A 19,412-nucleotide genomic window follows, 5' to 3' on the forward strand; every position below is an offset into this window, starting at 1 on the left:
AATTTGTATTAGACGAATAACATAAACAACCAAATATTATTTTTGTGAATTTATTATCTCGTTTTTAAAAATATAAAGATAATTACTAAACAACGTGTATATTACAATGTACAGGACATTAGGCATTTGCCAGTAGCTACTACGTCCTACTTTTTAAGGGGTCCTCAGTTTTCTTCCGTAACAAAGCAATCGCCAAAATGTCGGGGGAGGTGTATATTCTGTGGCTTCTTTCTCTCATACAAACGGTAGGATTATTAACAAAAATAAGTTAAGCCACACGTATGCGTTTGTTGCTTTGTTGCCTATGGCTCAGCTTGTATCGGATTGCAGGTTTTATTTTGCTACACTCGATTTAAAACCACTTCTTTGCTGCGACATTCGCAACCGGTATTAAACCGAATGACGTGGCTTAAAACAATTGCAATGATTTACAAAGTTTAACGTTAGTTAGCCAGCTATCCACCTTTGGTAAAACTGATATTTAATTACATTGTAATAAATCTTAAACTTTACCACTCATACTGTACTTCAAACAAACGGAAATTGCTCGCGTTCACTGAAGTGACAGGTGACAAAGTAAAGAGCCAATCACGACGAGACAGCGGCTGCGATTCTTCAAAACGTTCAGGTCATGGGGAGAACATGTTACCGAGCCCGATTGTTTGAGTATTTGAGTGTATGACGATAAATTAAGTATTAAAAATGGTTACATATCCACCACCCAATGATATAATCACATATTGTGTTTATTTACAACTTATTTAATTGTTTCAACTTACAACTTTCTTTCAAGTCAATGCACAGCTACAGTGAAATCACGTTCTTGCTAATTTAAAAACCAACAATGCAATAATCAATAACAATGTTATACTAGAAAAAACGCGATAAATTAAAATGTGAGGAACACTAAGTAAGCATACTATATACAGTTGAAGTCGGAAGTTTACATACTTAGGTTGGTGTTATTAAATCTTGTTTTTCAACCACTCCACAAATTTCTTGTTATAGTTTTGGCAAGTCAGTTAGGACATGTAATTTTCCAACAATTGTTTACAGGTTATTTCACTATCACAATTCCAGTGGGTGAGAAGTTTAAATACACTATGTTGATTGTGCCTTTAAACAGCTTGGAACATTCCAGAAAATGATGGCATGGCTTTAGAAGCTTCTGATAGGCTTAATTGACATCATTTGAGTCAATTGGAGGTGTACCAGTGGATGTATTTCACCCCACCCCCCAAACCGCGCTTCTTAACACCCGCCAGCTTAACCCGGAAGCCAGCCGCACAAATGTTTTCGGAGGAGACACCGTTCAACTGACGACTGAGGCGCCCAGCCCACCACAAGGAGTCGCTAGAGCACGATGAGCCATGTTAAGCTCCCCCCTCCCAATCACGGCCAGGTGTGATACAACTATAGTAACGCCTCTTGTACTGCGATGCAGAGCCTTAGACTGCTGCGCCACTCGGGTGGCCCCTGAAAACACTAAGTGACAACCAATCTAATGTCTCTGCATTCTTTCCTGCTCAGCTTTCGGCCTATGGAGCCGACCTGTCCTCAGAGGCATGCAGGGAGCTGGGCTTCTCCAGCAACCTCCTGTGCAGTTCCTGTGACCTGCTGGGAGAGTTCAGCCTGGGCCAGATCCAGCCTGTCTGTAGACAGTGCTGCCAGCAGGAGGCCCAGATGGAGTCCAGGAAGGTAAGACGTTTGACCGCATTTAGAGTCACTAAATAACTATAACGGGTGTATCAATTAGAAATCGACCAATTATGATTTTAACGCCGATACCGATTATTGGAGGACCAAAAAGAGCTGTTCTGATTAATCGGCCAATTTTTTAAATATATATATTTGTATTAATGACAATTACAACAATACTGAATGAACACTTTTATTTTAAATTAATATAATACATAAAAATCCATTTAGTCTCAAATAAATAATGAAACATGTTCAATTTGGTTTTATTAATGCAAAAACAAAGTGTTGGAGACGAATGTAAAAGTGCTGTGTATAAAAGCTAATGTTTAAGTTCCTTGCTCAGAACATGAGAACATATGAAAGCTGATGGTTCCTTTTAACATGAGTCTTCAATGTTCCCAGTTAAGAATGTTAGGTTGTCATTATTATAGGACTATTTCTCTCTATACCATTTGTATTTCATATACCTTTGACTATTGGATGTTCTTATAGGCACTATAGTATTGCCAGCCTAATCTCGGGAGTTCTCGGGAGTTGATGGGCTTGAAGTCATAAACATCGCTGTGCTTCAAGCACTGCAAAAAGCTGCTGGCAAACAGAGGAAAGTGCTTTTTGAATGAATGCTTATTAGGTGTAGGTGTTATTAGGTGTAGGTGTTATTAGTGTTATTAGGTGTAGATGTTACTAGTGTTATTAGGTGTAGATGTTACTAGTGTTATTAGGTGTAGGTGTTATTAGGTGTAGGTGTTATTAGCTGTAGGTGTTATTAGGTGTAGGTGTTATTAGCTGTAGGTGTTATTAGGTGTAGGTGTTATTAGTGTTATTAGCAGTCTATGGCACTGCATCTCATTGCTAGAGGCGTCACTACAGACCCTGGTTTGATCCTGGGCTGTATCACCAGCGTCCGGGATCGGGAGTCCGTTGTCTGTGTTATGGAACGGTTTGGCTGGGCTAGGCTGTCATTGTAAAATAAGAATGTGTTCTTAACTGAATTGCGTAGTCACATTTATTTATTTTCCTAGCTACTGTATAATACACAGTATTTTACATACAGTAGGTTTTTAAAGTCTGCTTCGTGTAAAAAAAATATATAGATTTAAATCCATCAAAAACATATTGCGATACTTAACATGTGTTCAACTACTCAAATAGATTCCAAGTTGGCTCAAGTGGTGGAGTACAGAACTGTAATTTCTGCTTGATTAAACTAAGCAAGCCCGCCCCCCCCCCAATGCCACCCGAACGCTGTAGTATCCTAGCAACACTACCTAGGAGAGTAAGCCTACAGAGAGGTGTAAGCAGCTCATTTCACATCTTGATTATTACCTCCGTCCTGTAATATATCGTAATATGCCACTTAGCATACTCTTTTACCAAAGTTACTTACAGTGAGTGCTTACATGTAGAAGGACCAATGAGCACCAACGTAAGAAGTTCATAGGATCGTGACAAATGACACCCACTGTACTCTACTGTGCTGTGCTTTGATAATCAAACTTGTGAAAGATACTTCTATGATTGGTTCAAATTTGGTCCGGTCTGGACCAACCAAATTAGGTCTCGTTTGGGGGCAGCGCTCATTAAAATAATAACCAGTATGTAGAATAATACCCAAATATGCAAGGCAGGATATTGCGTATGTATGCAATATCCATTAGTGGATGGAAATTACACACACATAAATGTAATTTCTCAATCTGACTTCAATATTATGTAAATAAATGCAACAGGCCCTGTACGTCTCTGGAGGACTCTAGTGCAGGCAGCAAGCCTCGCATCACCTCTCAGTATGACTATAATGAACATGTCTAACTTGCACTGTTATGCAATTTTTGAGAGACTAAATACAAATGGCTAATCCTGGCAACCAATGTTCTAGAATGAATTTGAGGCAAGCAGATCAGCGATATCAAGGTGGTACCCAAGAATGTGCTATGTGTATAGTGTTAATAACTACCAATAGGTCTACTCAAGTATAAGTCTATAGTCCAAAGAATTACTCTGTAAAACGAGGAATGCATTTCATGAATTAAAGTAATAGATTAGTCAAAGAATTAACACTCAAACCATTCCAGTGATGCATGATATACATGATACATTAGACTAACAGAGTAAATGACTATCACCAATAGGTTTAGACTTAACGCGGTTTTACACTTTGCTCGTTAAAACAGTAGACAGGAAAACACTCAGATTCTAATCAACTCCATTTTAAATGAGAGGTGTGCACTCCTGTGTCTCTCCCTCTTTGAACTCGATGCCATCCAATGAACAAAATAAGTTTTCCTGTAACGAAAAATCCACAGCACTTAGTTAGGCTTGGGCGCTATACTGTATACTGAGGTATTTGGAAATAGCCACAGGTCTTTCCATACATATTTGTAGGGTGTAGGCAGGTAACGTAGCGTTTAAGAGAGTTGGGCCAGTAATCGAAAGGTTGCTGGTTCAACTCCCCAAGCCAACAAGGTGAAAAATCTGTTGTGCCGTTGAGCAAGGCACTTAACCCTAATTGCTCCTGTAAGTCCCTCTAGATAAGAGCATCTGCTAAATGACTCAAATGAAGAGGGGGAAAAAATGTATGTGGTTATTTTTGGGGTAAATAACTGCAGTTAACTTGTGCAATGCGTTAAGAGAAAACCACTTGCGTTCTTCATTTCACCCATCACATTATTTTACATTATGAAGCTCATGGAGTTCTCCAGAACAGTTGAGCCAGTCACATTATTTTACATTATGAAGCTCATGGAGTTCTCCAGAACAGTTGAGCCAGTCACATTATTTTACATTATGAAGCTCATGGAGTTCTCCAGAACAGTTGAGCCAGTCACATTATTTTACATTATGAAGCTCATTGAGCCAGTCACATTATTTTACATTATGAAGCTCATGGAGTTCTCCAGAACAGTTGAGCCAGTCACATTATTTTACATTATGAAGCTCATGGAGTTCTCCAGAACAGTTGAGCCAGTCACATTATTTTACATTATGAAGCTCATGGAGTTCTCCAGAACAGTTGAGCCAGTCACATTATTTTACATTATGAAGCTCATGGAGTTCTCCAGAACAGTTGAGCCAGTCACAGCATTATGAAGCTCATGGAGTTCAGTCACATTATTTTACATTATGAAGCTCATGGAGTTCTCCAGAACAGTTGAGCCAGTCACATTATTTTACATTATGAAGCTCATGGAGTTCTCCAGAACAGTTGAGCCAGTCACATTATTTTACATTATGAAGCTCATGGAGTTCTCCAGAACAGTTGAGCCAGTCACATTATTTTACATTATGAAGCTCATGGAGTTCTCCAGAACAGTTGAGCCAGTCACATTATTTTACATTATGAAGCTCATGGAGTTCTCCAGAACAGTTGAGCCAGTCACATTATTTTACATTATGAAGCTCATGGAGTTCTCCAGAACAGTTGAGCCAGTCACATTATTTTACATTATGAAGCTCATGGAGTTCTCCAGAACAGTTGAGCCAGTCACATTATTTTACATTATGAAGCTCAGAACAGTTGAGCCAGTTCATTATGAAGCCAGAAGTCACATTATTTTACAGTTGAGCCAGTCACATTATTTTACATTATGAAGCTCATGGAGTTCTCCAGAACAGTTGAGCCAGTCACATTATTTTACATTATGAAGCTCATGGAGTTCTCCAGAACAGTTGAGCCAGTCACATTATTTTACATTATGAAGCTCATGGAGTTCTCCAGAACAGTTGAGCCAGTCACATTATTTTACATTATGAAGCTCATGGAGTTCTCCAGAACAGTTGAGCCAGTCACATTATTTTACATTATGAAGCTCATGGAGTTCTCCAGAACAGTTGAGCCAGTCACATTATTTTACATTATGAAGCTCATGGAGTTCTCCAGAACAGTTGAGCCAGTCACATTATTTTACATTATGAAGCTCATGGAGTTCTCCAGAACAGTTGAGCCAGTCACATTATTTTACATTATGAAGCTCATTCTCCAGAGTTCTCCAGAACAGTTGAGCCAGTCACATTATTTTACATTATGAAGCTCATGGAGTTCTCCAGAACAGTTGAGCCAGTCACATTATTTTACATTATGAAGCTCATGGAGTTCTCCAGAACAGTTGAGCCAGTCACATTATTTTACATTATGAAGCTCATGGAGTTCTCCAGAACAGTTGAGCCAGTCACATTATTTTACATTATGAAGCTCATGGAGTTCTCCAGAACAGTTGAGCCAGTCACATTATTTTACATTATGAAGCTCATGGAGTTCTCCAGAACAGTTGAGCCAGTCACATTATTTTACATTATGAAGCTCATGGAGTTCTCCAGAACAGTTGAGCCAGTCACATTATTTTACATTATGAAGCTCATGGAGTTCTCCAGAACAGTTGAGCCAGTCACATTATTTTACATTATGAAGCTCATGGAGTTCTCCAGAACAGTTGAGCCAGTCACATTATTTTACATTATGAAGCTCATGGAGTTCTCCAGAACAGTTGAGCCAGTCACATTATTTTACATTATGAAGCTCATGGAGTTCTCCAGAACAGTTGAGCCAGTCACATTATTTTACATTATGAAGCTCATGGAGTTCTCCAGAACAGTTGAGCCAGTCACATTATTTTACATTATGAAGCTCATGGAGTTCTCCAGAACAGTTGAGCCAGTCACATTATTTTACATTATGAAGCTCATGGAGTTCTCCAGAACAGTTGAGCCAGTCACATTATTTTACATTATGAAGCTCATGGAGTTCTCCAGAACAGTTGAGCCAGTCACATTATTTTACATTATGAAGCTCATGGAGTTCTCCAGAACAGTTGAGTTCCAGTCACATTATTTTACATTATGAAGCTCATGGAGTTCTCCAGAACAGTTGAGCCAGTCACATTATTTTACATTATGAAGCTCATGGAGTTCTCCAGAACAGTTGAGCCAGTCACATTATTTTACATTATGAAGCTCATGGAGTTCTCCAGAACAGTTGAGCCAGTCACATTATTTTACATTATGAAGCTCATGGAGTTCTCCAGAACAGTTGAGCCAGTCACATTATTTTACATTATGAAGCTCATGGAGTTCTCCAGAACAGTTGAGCCAGTCACATTATTTTACATTATGAAGCTCATGGAGTTCTCCAGAACAGTTGAGCCAGTCACATTATTTTACATTATGAAGCTCATGGAGTTCTCCAGAACAGTTGAGCCAGTCACATTATTTTACATTATGAAGCTCATGGAGTTCTCCAGAACAGTTGAGCCAGTCACATTATTTTACATTATGAAGCTCATGGAGTTCTCCAGAACAGTTGAGCCAGTCACATTATTTTACATTATGAAGCTCATGGAGTTCTCCAGAACAGTTGAGCCAGTCACATTATTTTACATTATTAAGCTCATGGAGTTCTCCAGAACAGTTGAGCCAGTCACATTATTTTACATTATGAAGCTCATGGAGTTCTCCAGAACAGTTGAGCCAGTCACGTGTTTGTTTGTAAATGGCACAAAGAGAGAAATGGGAACAGGTGAGTCCAGAAGTGTATGGACAGGGTTTTTATTTTATATTGAAAGTCAAGCATTTTTTGCTTCAATAGAGGGATCAGGGACGTGCAACTATAGTTTTCCTTAACAGAAAATACATACATTAGTGCAACACGTTCAACATGAAATAGCTTAATTTTCATTAGATGACTAAAGTGCAATGCTATTTGGCTGGCAGCAAAAAATATTTCTAATGTTTAGGCCCATCATAGAAAGAATGTAGCCAGATATATTTCCTAATGTGTAGCTTAAAGTTAATCTTGCATTTTACCTGAGAAAAATAGCTACATATCAGTCAGAGCGCTGTTTGCTGAATGTATACCCGTTCCTGAGTTCTCATTCGACTTCAGAAGTGCAACTGAAGCGTAAAATGTTTCTGATGCCGAGCAGAAATTACAATAAGAAGCATTTTAGATCCGTTTACAAAACGCAGCAAGATATTTATGCCATTTTATATATATTTTTTCTGCGTGAAAAACTATGAATTATGTGTTAGCAAGTTAAATTAGGGGTCTGTTATCTAAGTAAGTGGCTCAATTAATAAAGTAAGGGAGCATCATATTGTGTTAGCTTTCTGCCTGTTTGAGAAGTCATAGGCCTTTGGAGAGTTATTTGTACAGCTGCCACTGCTATCTTCATTTCCTTGTGTTGCTTTCTCCTCTCCGGACTTGGCCTGTCTGCTCCTCCCCCCTCTTCTCCAAGCAGAGCAGGCACACCAGTTGCCCTAGCGGCTCCAGATTCCACACACACAGCATGTAGACATGCTGCTGGAGAACCAGTACTGTTCTTCCTTCAGACAAGCATGAGTCAACTTTGTTCATTTGCACAATGTCTCTCGTTCACATTCGCTTGTAAATGTCCAAACTGACCAAAAATGACGTTCCGTAGCTCCTACCTATATATGTAGGCTATAACTTAATGAGTGGGATTGCCTTTCTTTACAATATGTTTATTTGTTTTGCTAACCATTAGCATATTTAGCTAGCAGCCTCGTGGAAATTCGCTATTACTTTACTTGTGCTGATTTTGTTAGCATTCTGGTAATAGATGCTGAATGGGCTTTTTTGTGTTTTTTGTACTACGCCGGTAATGGCATGAAGGACAGTATGATATAAAAATCTCGATACCACTCAACCCTACTTACAGTACAATAGAACGTATCTAAAATTCATAGCTCTTTGTGAACTCTTGAAACATGACAATTTCATTCACACAGTAACATTCATTTAGACAATTTCACGTTTTCATCTGTCTTCACACCTCCAACGGTATCCGTGCTCCCAGGGTTCTGTGGGAACGCCCCTCCCCGGAGAAAGCCACAGTTATGGTGTGTTTGACCTTGATAGCCCGCAGATGGTCAGCCATCCAAACAATGTCATAAATTGAGATTGAGTCGTCACACTGGACCTCAGCGCCGGCCAGTCGTGGATATCATATCCGTGCATTTCTGTGTAGTACAGATCAGACACATGATGAAATTCTGTTACTGGGTGTAAATCCACTTCACTTTCTGTAGTTCAATAACCAAAATAGATTTGGTCGATGTGTCATGTTATATCGAAATTCTGTTACCAAACTGTACACTTCTTCCAGTAAATGTGTTTTTGTAAAATGTTCAGTGTACATTGTTATGTAGTCCTTGTGCATAAAGTTCTATGTTTTATTAAACTTTGAAATCCAATTGTTTTTGTTTGGCAGATATGTTAAGTGAAATATCTGAGAGTCGGTGCAATTCTGTTATCGTGGAATTGCCTTTGTGATCTCTCAAGAGTGCCCCACTCTTACCAACTGTGTCACAAAGGACCACATGTACTACAAGGCGGCGGCTGCTGCCCCTCTTCTTAACCCTTAGGAGACCTGGGAGAGGGCACTCGTTAAGCGCAGTCATTTGTCTGACTGTAGAATGTTCTATTCACGATTGACATTCTGCTGCAAAATGAAACATTTGTAAAAATGACTTTTTATAGTTTAATGTGAGTCTCAATGAGCATGGAGGACGTTTTGCCAACCATATCTCTGTGTGTGTCCAGAAATGCTCCTTCAGCTGCACCTCTGGCCCTGCTGCCTCTCTGCAGACTAATATTACTGTCACTCAGTGGCGCAAGCCAGCGATGGCCTTTAGGGTTTTGGCCCATTCTAATGAGTTTTTACTCCCAAGTGTTTTAGAAAAGCACTGCAACTGGCAACGACATCTTGGTTAGTTCAGAGGATGAAAATAATAGAAATGGCCAAATTATTGTGTGCAAAACTAAAGTTTGCTGTAAGTGTGAGGGATTGATTAACACTTGTAAAAAAAAGGCCATCATGGTAGGAATCATCGCCACCCCTGTGTTCAAGACTTTGTCGACGTGCCCCTGTAATCAACAAAACTGTGACTTCCTCCCGTGCAGTATGTGAAAAAAAGGATAAAGGAAGCTCGCTTTTGTAATTGTATTTGTGTTCCCAGTAACAGCGTGCCTGGGAAATACTGCTGTGACACTCCAATTTCCTGTTAGTTATTGTGTAGAGGTGTGGAGCTTTGATTACCTGTGAGTCACAAAGCTGCCTTCCATCAGAGCATATGCAGGTTCACAGTTTAATGACCCTGAGGAACAGCCTGTCTACCACATTCATGAACCAGACTGTCCAGAATCACATCAATTCCCCCCCCAGGAGCTTCTCTGCATGTGGGCGTCAGTGTGTAAAAATGTGTCGTCAGGAAGGAAGTTGGATTTTTCTAAGACTGCATATTTTTGTTGGTCAAAAGATTGTCAAGATAAACCTCTGCATTGGTGTAGAGCAGTGGTGTACAACTCTCGATGGCCGGAAGTCCTGCTGGTTTTCCTTTTGACCTGGCAATTAATTAATCAGTTAAGGTCATTGACTGGCCAGCGATTGCTGGCCTCCACGCCATAGTCAAGTCTGGTAAAAATGTAACGAGAACCAGCATAGCTTGTGGCCCTTGAGACCTGTTTGTTTTGCTAGTGTTAGTAATGAGTGAATGTTAGGAGCTGTGTGTTAGTCAGTTAGGTGACCTCCAGTAGAACAACGTGGTCATCCTGCGCCGCACCCTGACCGTCTGATTGTACACAGTACAGGACTTAATGCAGTACTTTCCCCTCCACAGCTCTACCCTGGGGCCATCCTGGAAGTGTGTGGATGAAAGTTGGGGAGGTTCCCTCAAGTCCAAGGTGAGTTGTGTGGTAATGTTTTGTGATCACCAATCTTGCAAAGCTAATTGGTGTCAGTTTGTTCTGAGGGGGCTGTTATTGTTGCCAGCTTTTTGGGGTTGAACCGGGATCATCAACGAGATTCAGCCACAGGCTAATTTTTTTTCTTTTGAGGATGGATGGGGGGCTGGAAGATAATTACAATAATTTGTAGCGTGCAAATTTACCACACGTAGCCCAAACACATAACATTTGACTAAAACATAAGCATTTCAAATCTTGCTAACATGTGTATCTCTATTGTTATGTGTGGGAATACTTGAACAGATTTTCCCAATTGAAATCACATTTAAAACAATATATATATATTTTGCTCAGAAGGGGGGGGGCAAATAAATCCAGTTAGGAAACCCTGGGGTCTGGCCTTGGAGCTCTGTGGCACTGTTTGTGTTTAGGACAGCTGTACTGTTTTGTTCACAACTGTGGTCCCGTTAACTTGATTACAGAAGAATGTTTTCCAATGGTTTCTGTTTACAACCTTTGTGTAAAAATATGAACTGTCCATCAATTCATTCGAGGGATTCATTAGACCTGCGATAATGAGTTAACCTTGTTTTCTTTTCACAGCTTTTGTCAGGTCTGACAAGCCGAAGATGTTCAAGGGTCTTCAAATTAAGGTACAAATTAATTGGAGATAATCTTGCCTGTTGCATTAGTTAAGTATCAAATGCTGTAAAGAAGTTGATTCTCTCAGCTTTTTTACAACTTTGGAATTAAAATAACCAAATGGTCTTGGAACATAATCTTCTGTCGGTATGGAAAATCATGAAGCCCACGCACCAACATAAAGTTTCACAGTATATAGAGTTTTTATAATCTTATTGGCATTTCAATGGCTGTTGAATTGAAAGGGTTTACTGGCTTGCCCGTAGTCCTGATAGTCCTCTTGCCTGTGTGTTTGGTTTCAGTATGTGAGAGGCGCAGACCCTATACTAAAGCTGCTGGACGACAACGGGAACATCGCTGAAGAACTCAGCATCCTCAAGTGGAACACGGATAGCGTGGAGGAATTCCTGAGCGAGAAGTTGGAAGTATATAATACTGATTCATAGTGCATCATAACCTTTTTCCCTGCTACAAATCTGTACACCATTTGGATTTGATTTTCTAATTGTATGTTGAAGTACTGCACTGTAAAAAAAATATTTTTTTTACCTGAAAATCAATCTGTAGTTTTTCCTAATTACATTTTGTGCCAGGATGTAAAACGTCTGTTTTGTAGATTTGTGAACATATCAAAATACTTAAACTTACATGCAAAATACCTGCTGTTAACTTTTAAATGATTGGAATGAATTATCCAAAGAGAGTGTAAAGATTTTCAGTGCTTGTTACATTTTATTTTTGAATGTTTTTTTTCCTCCTCCCGTCTGTCAGTTGTCCCTGTGTAGTTTTAAAAATATTGCTAATGGTGTCAGCAGGAGGATCTTAGGGTGGGGGACCTAAGTGTCTCACCTCATGAGAATGTTCTAGGGAGGCACACATTAATGAAGGCCTCACAGTAAACCACAGTTTGGGATGTGAGACCTGATGGCCCTGTGTGTCTCTCTGGGTGTCTTGCTGTGGAGAGGGACTGGATTCCCCAGTGTGTGAATGAGTATGGGGAGGAGGAAAAACGCTGCAATTAATAAAATGTCTTTCACGGTATTTATTTCTAATGGTATCTGTCTTTGTGCATACCCTTAATTTAATCAACTGTGCTGTGGTGCATACTTCTGAGTACCACTTTCACTAAAAGCAAAAAGAGACCGGTCTACACTGAGTGTACAAAACATTAGAAACACCTTCCTAATATTAAGTTGCACCCTTTTCTTCCCTCAGAAGAGCCTCAATTTTGTCAGGCATGGACTCTACAAGGTGTCGAAAGTGTTCCTAAGTGATGCTGGCCCATGTTGACTCCAATACTTCCCTCAGTTGTGTCAAGTTGGCCGGATGCCATTTGGGTGGTGGACCATTGTTGATACACACGGGGAACACTTGAGTGTGAAAAACCCAGCAGCGTTGCAGTTATTGACATGCTCAAAGAATTGACAATCCTTCTTTAACCCGTCTCCCCTTCATCTACACTGATTGAAGTGGATTTATCAATTGACATCAATAAGGGATTCACCTGGTCAGTCTGTCATGGCAGGAGCAGGTGTTAAATGTTTTGTACACTCAGTGTAGGTCCAACATGGAGAGGAGCTTTGATTTGCCAAACGTTGTAGTGCTCTTGCCATCTAGTGGAATGAAATGTCAGTTTCCAGGTATGTACCACAGTTTTCAAATATAGGCTCTGTGTATTGTGTACTTTGACTGAATGTTATGGTAGGACATTTTGAGAAATGGAGAGCATTTTGAAAATGTGTTTGTTGCATTTCATTGTACAAATGAAAGCTTTACATTAATGGTTTATTGACAAAATAGCAATAACACATTACCCAAGACCACATGAAACTAAAACAGTTACTGGCAGTATAAAATGGAGCCCACTATCAACCGCAACAGAATACAATTTTTTAAATAACATGCAGTAAAATGTATTGAAACTCTAGGAAGCGTATATGAAAATGAAGCACTATATCCCGAAGCAACATTTAAATGCATGCTTCTTAATGTAGAATCAAATTTATTGATGCAGAATATAACAGAAATTATACATATTTTTGGTTGTCTCTCTTCCCATCCTCTGCATGGTGGTCATCATAGACGGGCCTGTTCTGGGCTTGGGAGGCTTTGTAAGCGACTCCTGTGTAGCTGGGGGGAAAAATGCAAGAAAATTACAATTTTGCATATTCACTTACATTTACATATGTGTGAAAAAAATGTGCCTTCATCACATTGTTCATTTTTGTGCCTACCTGAATATAGCTAGAAAATTATGTCAAATTGATAACCTACGTTGACTTGTCTGGCTGTAGTCCCCTGAAGGCAACACACTTCAGAATCCCGCCCAATAAGAGCAAAGCTGCACCTATCCAGGCAACAAAGAGGGCGGGGCCAAACGTGTACCTGTCACAGAGAAAAAGCACAGTCAGTAACTGACTCACCTGTCTATAGTGATACCATGACCAAATATGGAAATAGAGATACATGAAGTTCACTCTTACCTCGGCATCATATTTCCTCCATTCTCTATGCCCTGTCCCATCCCTCCTCCATAATTGGGGTTGTAGGTGGTCATCATGAAACTAGCCACAATTTGGTTAGCATAGATTGAAGCTCCAGCAATAGCACAAATGCCTGACAGAGAGGAAGGAAATTCATTGCTCAGTGGCAATAAGAGATTATAACAAAAGCAAGCCGCTGAAATTGGAATTGTAAGTTTATTTGAACAATTCATTGATTGAGGACTTGGGTGGTTACACATTATCACCAAAGACATATGTTCAGAGAGTGACATGTAGAAATAAGTGATTGAATTGCTGTTCTCCAAGCAACATGCAAATAAGCCGCCATTGTAAATAAGAATTTGTTTAACTGACTTGCTTAGTTAAATAAAGGCAACATTTTAAAATGTGTTAATATAAACCTTTTCGTCCCTATACCTGCAATGATGAACATGACCCCCGCTGTAAGGGTCATCTTGGCTTTGGAGGAATCTTCCATGCTGCCCATTTTAAGGCACTTGAGGGAGAACAGGGCTATCATGGCCCCTATTACACCCAGAACAATGCCCACAATCATCAGTGCTCTAACTGCCTGAAAGGTACCTGGAAGACAACACAAATCATTATGTATATTCAAGCTACACATTGTTTTAGTACCCATGAGTTTACAAGTCATATTGCCAGGGATAGAGGCTCCAATGTGAATAACAAGCTTCAATGTATTCTGTTGGTATTTGAAATTTGAATCGGGATTCTTTGTAAATTTTTTTGCCTGTGATAATGGTGTTGACCTAACATGAGTCTGGCTATGGAACCATAATGCACTGGGGCTAAGGTCAATACTGATAGGAGCAGGCCAGGGAAACAGGCGGGAGTTCATTTGGGGAGAGGAGAGGACTGAAACTTAAAAGCAGAAAGACTCCAAAATGTCCTGTCAAATAAGTAAAAAAACCTTTTGGCTTCCCTTTTCTTTTTCTTCAAATGTCACTAATGATTGAGCCGATTCTGCAAGTAAATAAGTATATATTTTTTCGTAAACCATGATCCATTGTTATACAGGTCAACTGTTCCATGTTCCATTCCTTGAGAATTAAAATGAGAGGAATCTACTTGATTATTTTGACAATATCAAGGTCAGAAATGTTCAAGTGATGCCCTGTTTCAAGTCCAACCCAGGTGTCAGTGTGAGTTTGGACACAAAAGACCACTAGGCTACTACAGAGTTGAAATAGAACTACAACTCTTGCTCTAGTTTAGTGGTACATTTAAGAACCTTGACACAATTTGGTGGTACAGGTAATTACTTTTGGAGAAAACACATTGTTCATCAACCTTTTGAGGAACTAATGGCCACACCAATTCTTCTCCAACTCCCCCATACAAGTCAATCTGTAATTTGGACCCTGAACCAATATCTCCGAAACCTTCAATGTAAAGCACTTGGAAAAGAGTTTCATAAATTCCACATTATTTACCTGAGAAGCCCAGGAGGCCGTAGAGGGGCCGGCACTCAGTGAAGCCTGAGGTGCCCACCTCACAGTTCTGCCACAGGCCCTTATAGGTGTACACCGAGGTCACCACGTCCCCCTGACGATCCTTGACGCTCCAGTTGTTCATCCCCGTGGCGGCGATGATGGCAGCCCCGCCGAGCAGACCCAGGACAAATCCACCCGTCTGGAGTGCAGTGGCCATACTTTCCGGTGTGAAGTGTGAGTGAAATGTGTGTGTGTAGGAAAGGGATGTAGAAGGGTGAGAGAGGGGGAAGGCGGAAGGGCGGTGGTGGAATTAATGTGGAGTAGGGTGGGGTTGCTGAGGTTTCGCCTCGCGTGTGATGTGGCGTGGGCGGTTGACCATGTGCACGTTCACGCTCACGTGCACGCTCCTGCTTGGTTTCTCATCAGAGATGTGGGCACAGTGGAGATAGGTGCACCAGGTACCTTTCATCTGAGCCAACCGTTGTTGGGCAGGAGTAAATAAAGAGGTCTGAATCACTTTAGCTAAGACAACCCCATAACAGCACGGCATGGCGAGCATGTGTAATGTCTATATACCCTGACAAATAAAGCTAGTGAAACAGAGATAGATTAAGAGAACACGGGCAGGCAGGCAGATAGACCAGGCAGGCAGGCAGGCAGGCAGACAGGTAGGTAGGTAGGTAGGTAGGTAGGTAGGTAGGTAGGTAGGTAGGTAGGTAGGTAGGTAGGTAGGTAGGTAGGTAGGTAGGTAGGTAGGTAGGTAGGTAGGTAGGATGGCATATTAAGAGGCACCCACTTCACAGACAGGTGATGGAGATGATTTATAGACGTGATTTTAGGTGAGACGCGAATGATTCAGAGTGAACAGCAACCTGTAATGACATCAGGTAATTGATGTAATTGTAATTGTAATTAATTGTTGATGATTTGTTGATGTAACCGCATCAATTCTTTTAATATGATGCTTAGTAAGACTCATTCCTTTTCACACTCAGAACAAGCAGAAACTCATTTTAATCACATGATCATTTTGTCAACAATCCAACTGGGCAGGAGAGGCTTTCCATTCTTCTCTTATCGCAAGCCTCTCTCAAGCACTGAGAGCACACACACATACACACACACAGACATATACACACTGAAAGTTTTTATACAGTGAAACTAAACAGTCTGGATTCCATCAAGCAATACTGGTAGACCATTATGGACCAATAACATTATTGATAAAAAATACCATGGTAACACAATCTTGAGAGCTTTTGCCAATCTTCTTTGGTGGGCAGGGAATACATTTTTTATAAGTGGTTTAACAAATAACTTCCTTTGCTTCAGAATTTGAATGTAAATGTGGTCCGATGAAAATCATCAACAAACTAAAAGCTAGGTAGAGATTGACCTCAAACGCTGTTCTAAGATCAGTTAACTCAACCCCAATCCTCCTTAACCATTATGGAGGTAAAATGTGAAACTGAATATAAAGCCACTTCAACTAGATTAATTTGAATGCAGATGTCCATGTCAACAAAACACAGTAGCAGTGGTCATCATGGTATTCATTGATTATATTGTAATAAACTGCTCAATTGTGTTGCAGATCCTTGTTTAATGAGTAATCATAGAGACATCGATTGACTGCTTTATTCTTTTGTTTAACATAAAGCATCCATTTTACATCACTAAGAGTCTGTTTCTGTTAGAAATCATCACTGATTCACAGGTTTATCCTGCCCTCCTCTGGCCACTAGTTGAACATGTGAGATGACATTTGCAAAATTATACTTTGATGCAGTCTTATTTATGAGGTAATTTCATAAGACAAAGGTGACTCATTGGGGTCTATCTGACTTGGTACTTTACTATGTATCTTCTGATAAACTGACTTATTAGTAGCTGGCTAGGAACAGCTGCCAAGGAATATGGTCTGATCTGTTAAAAACAAACGTTTTTAATTGACAATAGACAAATCCAGATTTTTGAAGGCATATTGACAATTGAGATTTAAAGTTTGATAACCTAAATCATATTTCCCAAAAATATTGCCATATCATCATAAAGTTAATGAAGTAAACACAACATAAATACAGAACGAAAAATCCATATAAATAAGGAAAACCAATCAAGAATGAAAATGTAAATTCATTTGACCTATCTACAGTAAATAAATAGATATATTCAGTTTTACCATAATCAGAATCGGTCCTCGTTGCGCGTGCGTGGTAGATATAGCCCATTGCTCACCTTGATGTGAGACAACAGCAAAACTATTTTGACAGTTATGATGTGAACATTCATGTATTTTATTCACATGCGTTTTTTCTTTATGTGGTCACACACTTGAATGTGGTGAACAGGAGTACGGGTCTATACCGGCCATACCTGGAAAAAGGATGTATGCAACCTGAGGCTGTAAACCCGTCGCCGACCAGGTGCCACAGTTACAGGGCAAGGCGTACCCCGGGTTCGTGGAGGACGGGTGAGTATGAGTGTGCTGGCTGGGGCATCCCAAACTTCCAAACGCGCCAGTCTGGTATCCCAAAGAGGGCGCATATGACAAGCCGTTGGCAGCCAGAGCGTGGGGAATTTCTGAGATCCTCTGGACAGCACCGGTGCTGAATTGACCTGAGTCAAGGAGCGAGTATGGTGATGATGTCGGCGGCAAAAGGGCTCTAGCTTTCTCAGCGGAAGCCAAAATGGACTCCGTGGAAAATCCTTTCAAATGTTCTGCGTCCCCGAGGAAGGGAAAGGGGAAAAGGAACCGGTCCTTCTTTAGCAAGCTCTTGGGTTTGCGCCGAGGTCTGTACTTGTAGTTGGGGTGATCTTTCATGTGTTGCGCGCGCAATCTCTTGGCTTCATCAATGTATGGTCGCTTCTCTGATTCGGAAAGCAACTTCCATTCCGCGCCAAGTCTTTTGCTGATTTCAGAGTTGTGCATTTTGGGATTCTCCAGTGACATCTTTCGTCTCTGACCGCGAGACCACACCATGAAAGCGTTCATGGGCCTCTTTATGTGATCCAAAGGTTTTGCCATCTCAATAGCGCACGGTGAAATGCGCATCAACATCAACCAAAGTTATAAAGATCTATAGATTTAGTTGTTGGTATTCAGCTCACCAACTGCTCATGCTCCTTTAGTGTGGAGATGTGGCACAGGAGAGAAAACGTAGCCTATCCAAATTGGGTAGGATAATTAACAGAGTTTAAAGATAAAAGTTCATACAAATGCCTCTGTTAAAAAAACACGACTAAACCCGGTGGCAACTGGTGCTCCAATGCGAGTTGAATCACTTGTGTGTTTCTCCAGAAAAGAAAGCTGCCTGCAATGCAAACTCAAGAATGTGAAGAGGCGCGTGAATGGGAGCCAAACGTAGCCAAGTTCAAAGGTATGGATCGAGCTGTGTAGGTCTGTGCGCAACCTGACAACATCATAGAAGTGTCATACTCAGGCAAGCCAATCGGAGGATAGAAAGTATTGTAATCCCTTTCCTAAAAATGTAACCTATGCAACCGGCAATTTGGGGAGAGGAAAGCACTCTCTTTTTTTGTAGCCTTTTTTGCGTTCCTTTTGTTTAGAGTTTTTCACCACCAGCAGATAATGTATTCTGAATTTGGAAATGTATCTGGAGTTAATCTCTCGTGGCCGTTTTACTGGAGTGGACAAGTATTACCTACTTGTCCATGGTCCTGAAATGCCCATTTGAAGCGAGAGGTGTTATGACATCTCCAACTAAAATGTGTAGCAATTACCATGGACTTCTTCCCTCAAACAGAGACTCTGAAAAGAAACAGGAAACACTTAAAGAAAGTGTAACCTTGTTTATCTAAAAAAAATAATAACAGTAGGGCCACATTAGTAAAACATTTAATAAAATAAAATGTGTTGTCAAAAATATATATTTTATTGTCACACACACCGGATAGATGCAGTGAAATATGTTGTTTTACAGTAGTATGTGGCCATATCAACAGATTTTTCACCTTGTCAGCTCAGGTATTCAAACCAGTGACCTTTCTGTTACTGGCCCAGCATGTTTGACTGCTAGGATACTTGCTGTCCTTAGGTGACTGATAGTCCATGCCAAGTCTTTTCAGGTAGCCTATCAAACCTAATCATTACTTAAGCCCACACTTTCCACAGTTCTCAAACTGCCCTTAAAAGTTGACAGGTTCATAGAAATGCTCAACTGCACCCTCAATGACTTAATATGCGTCAGTGTGTCTCACCTGACCCAGCCATCTTTCACACCCCAGTGTAATCAATAATAATCACAGAAATAATTCAATAGTCCTGGATGATTCCATTGATTGTGAGGTGCTGGTAATTACTATCCCTTATCTGATCAAATATATATTTAAGCTATTTTCCTTGATATTGAAATGACATTGATAAGACAGGGCCAAATGTCTGAATGT

General features: G+C 40.3%; 2 protein-coding genes and 1 pseudogene across 3 annotated transcripts; 1 reads left to right on the plus strand and 2 right to left on the minus strand.

The window, feature by feature from the left end:
* Positions 1–116: 116 nt before the first annotated feature.
* LOC124042055 lies at positions 117–12,085 on the plus strand (annotated as a pseudogene). Its single transcript, XR_006840035.1, has 5 exons — positions 117–245; positions 1,531–1,698; positions 10,336–10,399; positions 11,006–11,055; positions 11,347–12,085. The product of XR_006840035.1 is annotated as a selenoprotein F-like (transcript).
* A 696-nt stretch (positions 12,086–12,781) lies between these two features.
* cldn18 (claudin 18) lies at positions 12,782–15,288 on the minus strand. Its single transcript, XM_046360337.1, has 5 exons — positions 15,003–15,288; positions 13,966–14,130; positions 13,528–13,660; positions 13,319–13,429; positions 12,782–13,174 (listed from the first exon to the last, which is right to left on the minus strand). The coding sequence occupies exons 1-5, from the start codon at positions 15,217–15,219 to the stop codon at positions 13,072–13,074; spliced, it is 729 nt and encodes a 242-aa protein (XP_046216293.1). The 5' UTR covers positions 15,220–15,288; the 3' UTR covers positions 12,782–13,071.
* A 1,915-nt stretch (positions 15,289–17,203) lies between these two features.
* LOC124040998 (transcription factor Sox-14-like) lies at positions 17,204–18,331 on the minus strand. Its single transcript, XM_046358146.1, has one exon. It carries the CDS (start codon positions 18,061–18,063, stop codon positions 17,329–17,331), a length of 735 nt encoding a protein of 244 aa, XP_046214102.1. The 5' UTR covers positions 18,064–18,331; the 3' UTR covers positions 17,204–17,328.
* Positions 18,332–19,412: the final 1,081 nt, after the last annotated feature.

The sequence above is a fragment of the Oncorhynchus gorbuscha genome, linkage group LG08 (assembly GCF_021184085.1).
Source record: "Oncorhynchus gorbuscha isolate QuinsamMale2020 ecotype Even-year linkage group LG08, OgorEven_v1.0, whole genome shotgun sequence".
In the NCBI taxonomy this organism is placed as follows: Eukaryota; Metazoa; Chordata; class Actinopteri; order Salmoniformes; family Salmonidae; genus Oncorhynchus; species Oncorhynchus gorbuscha.

Excerpts from the sequence above, each read along its gene's own strand:
- cldn18 (XM_046360337.1), bottom strand. The coding sequence starts at position 15,219 with ATGGCCACTGCACTCCAGACGGGTGGATTTGTCCTGGGTCTGCTCGGC. Across the intron at positions 14,131-15,002 it reads CGGCCTCCTGGGCTTCTCAG|GTACCTTTCAGGCAGTTAGA; the intron begins GTAAATAATGTG and ends GTTGTCTTCCAG. Across the intron at positions 13,175-13,318 it reads CTACAGCCAGACAAGTCAAC|CTACACAGGAGTCGCTTACA; the intron begins GTAGGTTATCAA and ends TTTTCCCCCCAG.
- LOC124040998 (XM_046358146.1), bottom strand. The coding sequence starts at position 18,063 with ATGTTGATGCGCATTTCACCGTGCGCTATTGAGATGGCAAAACCTTTG.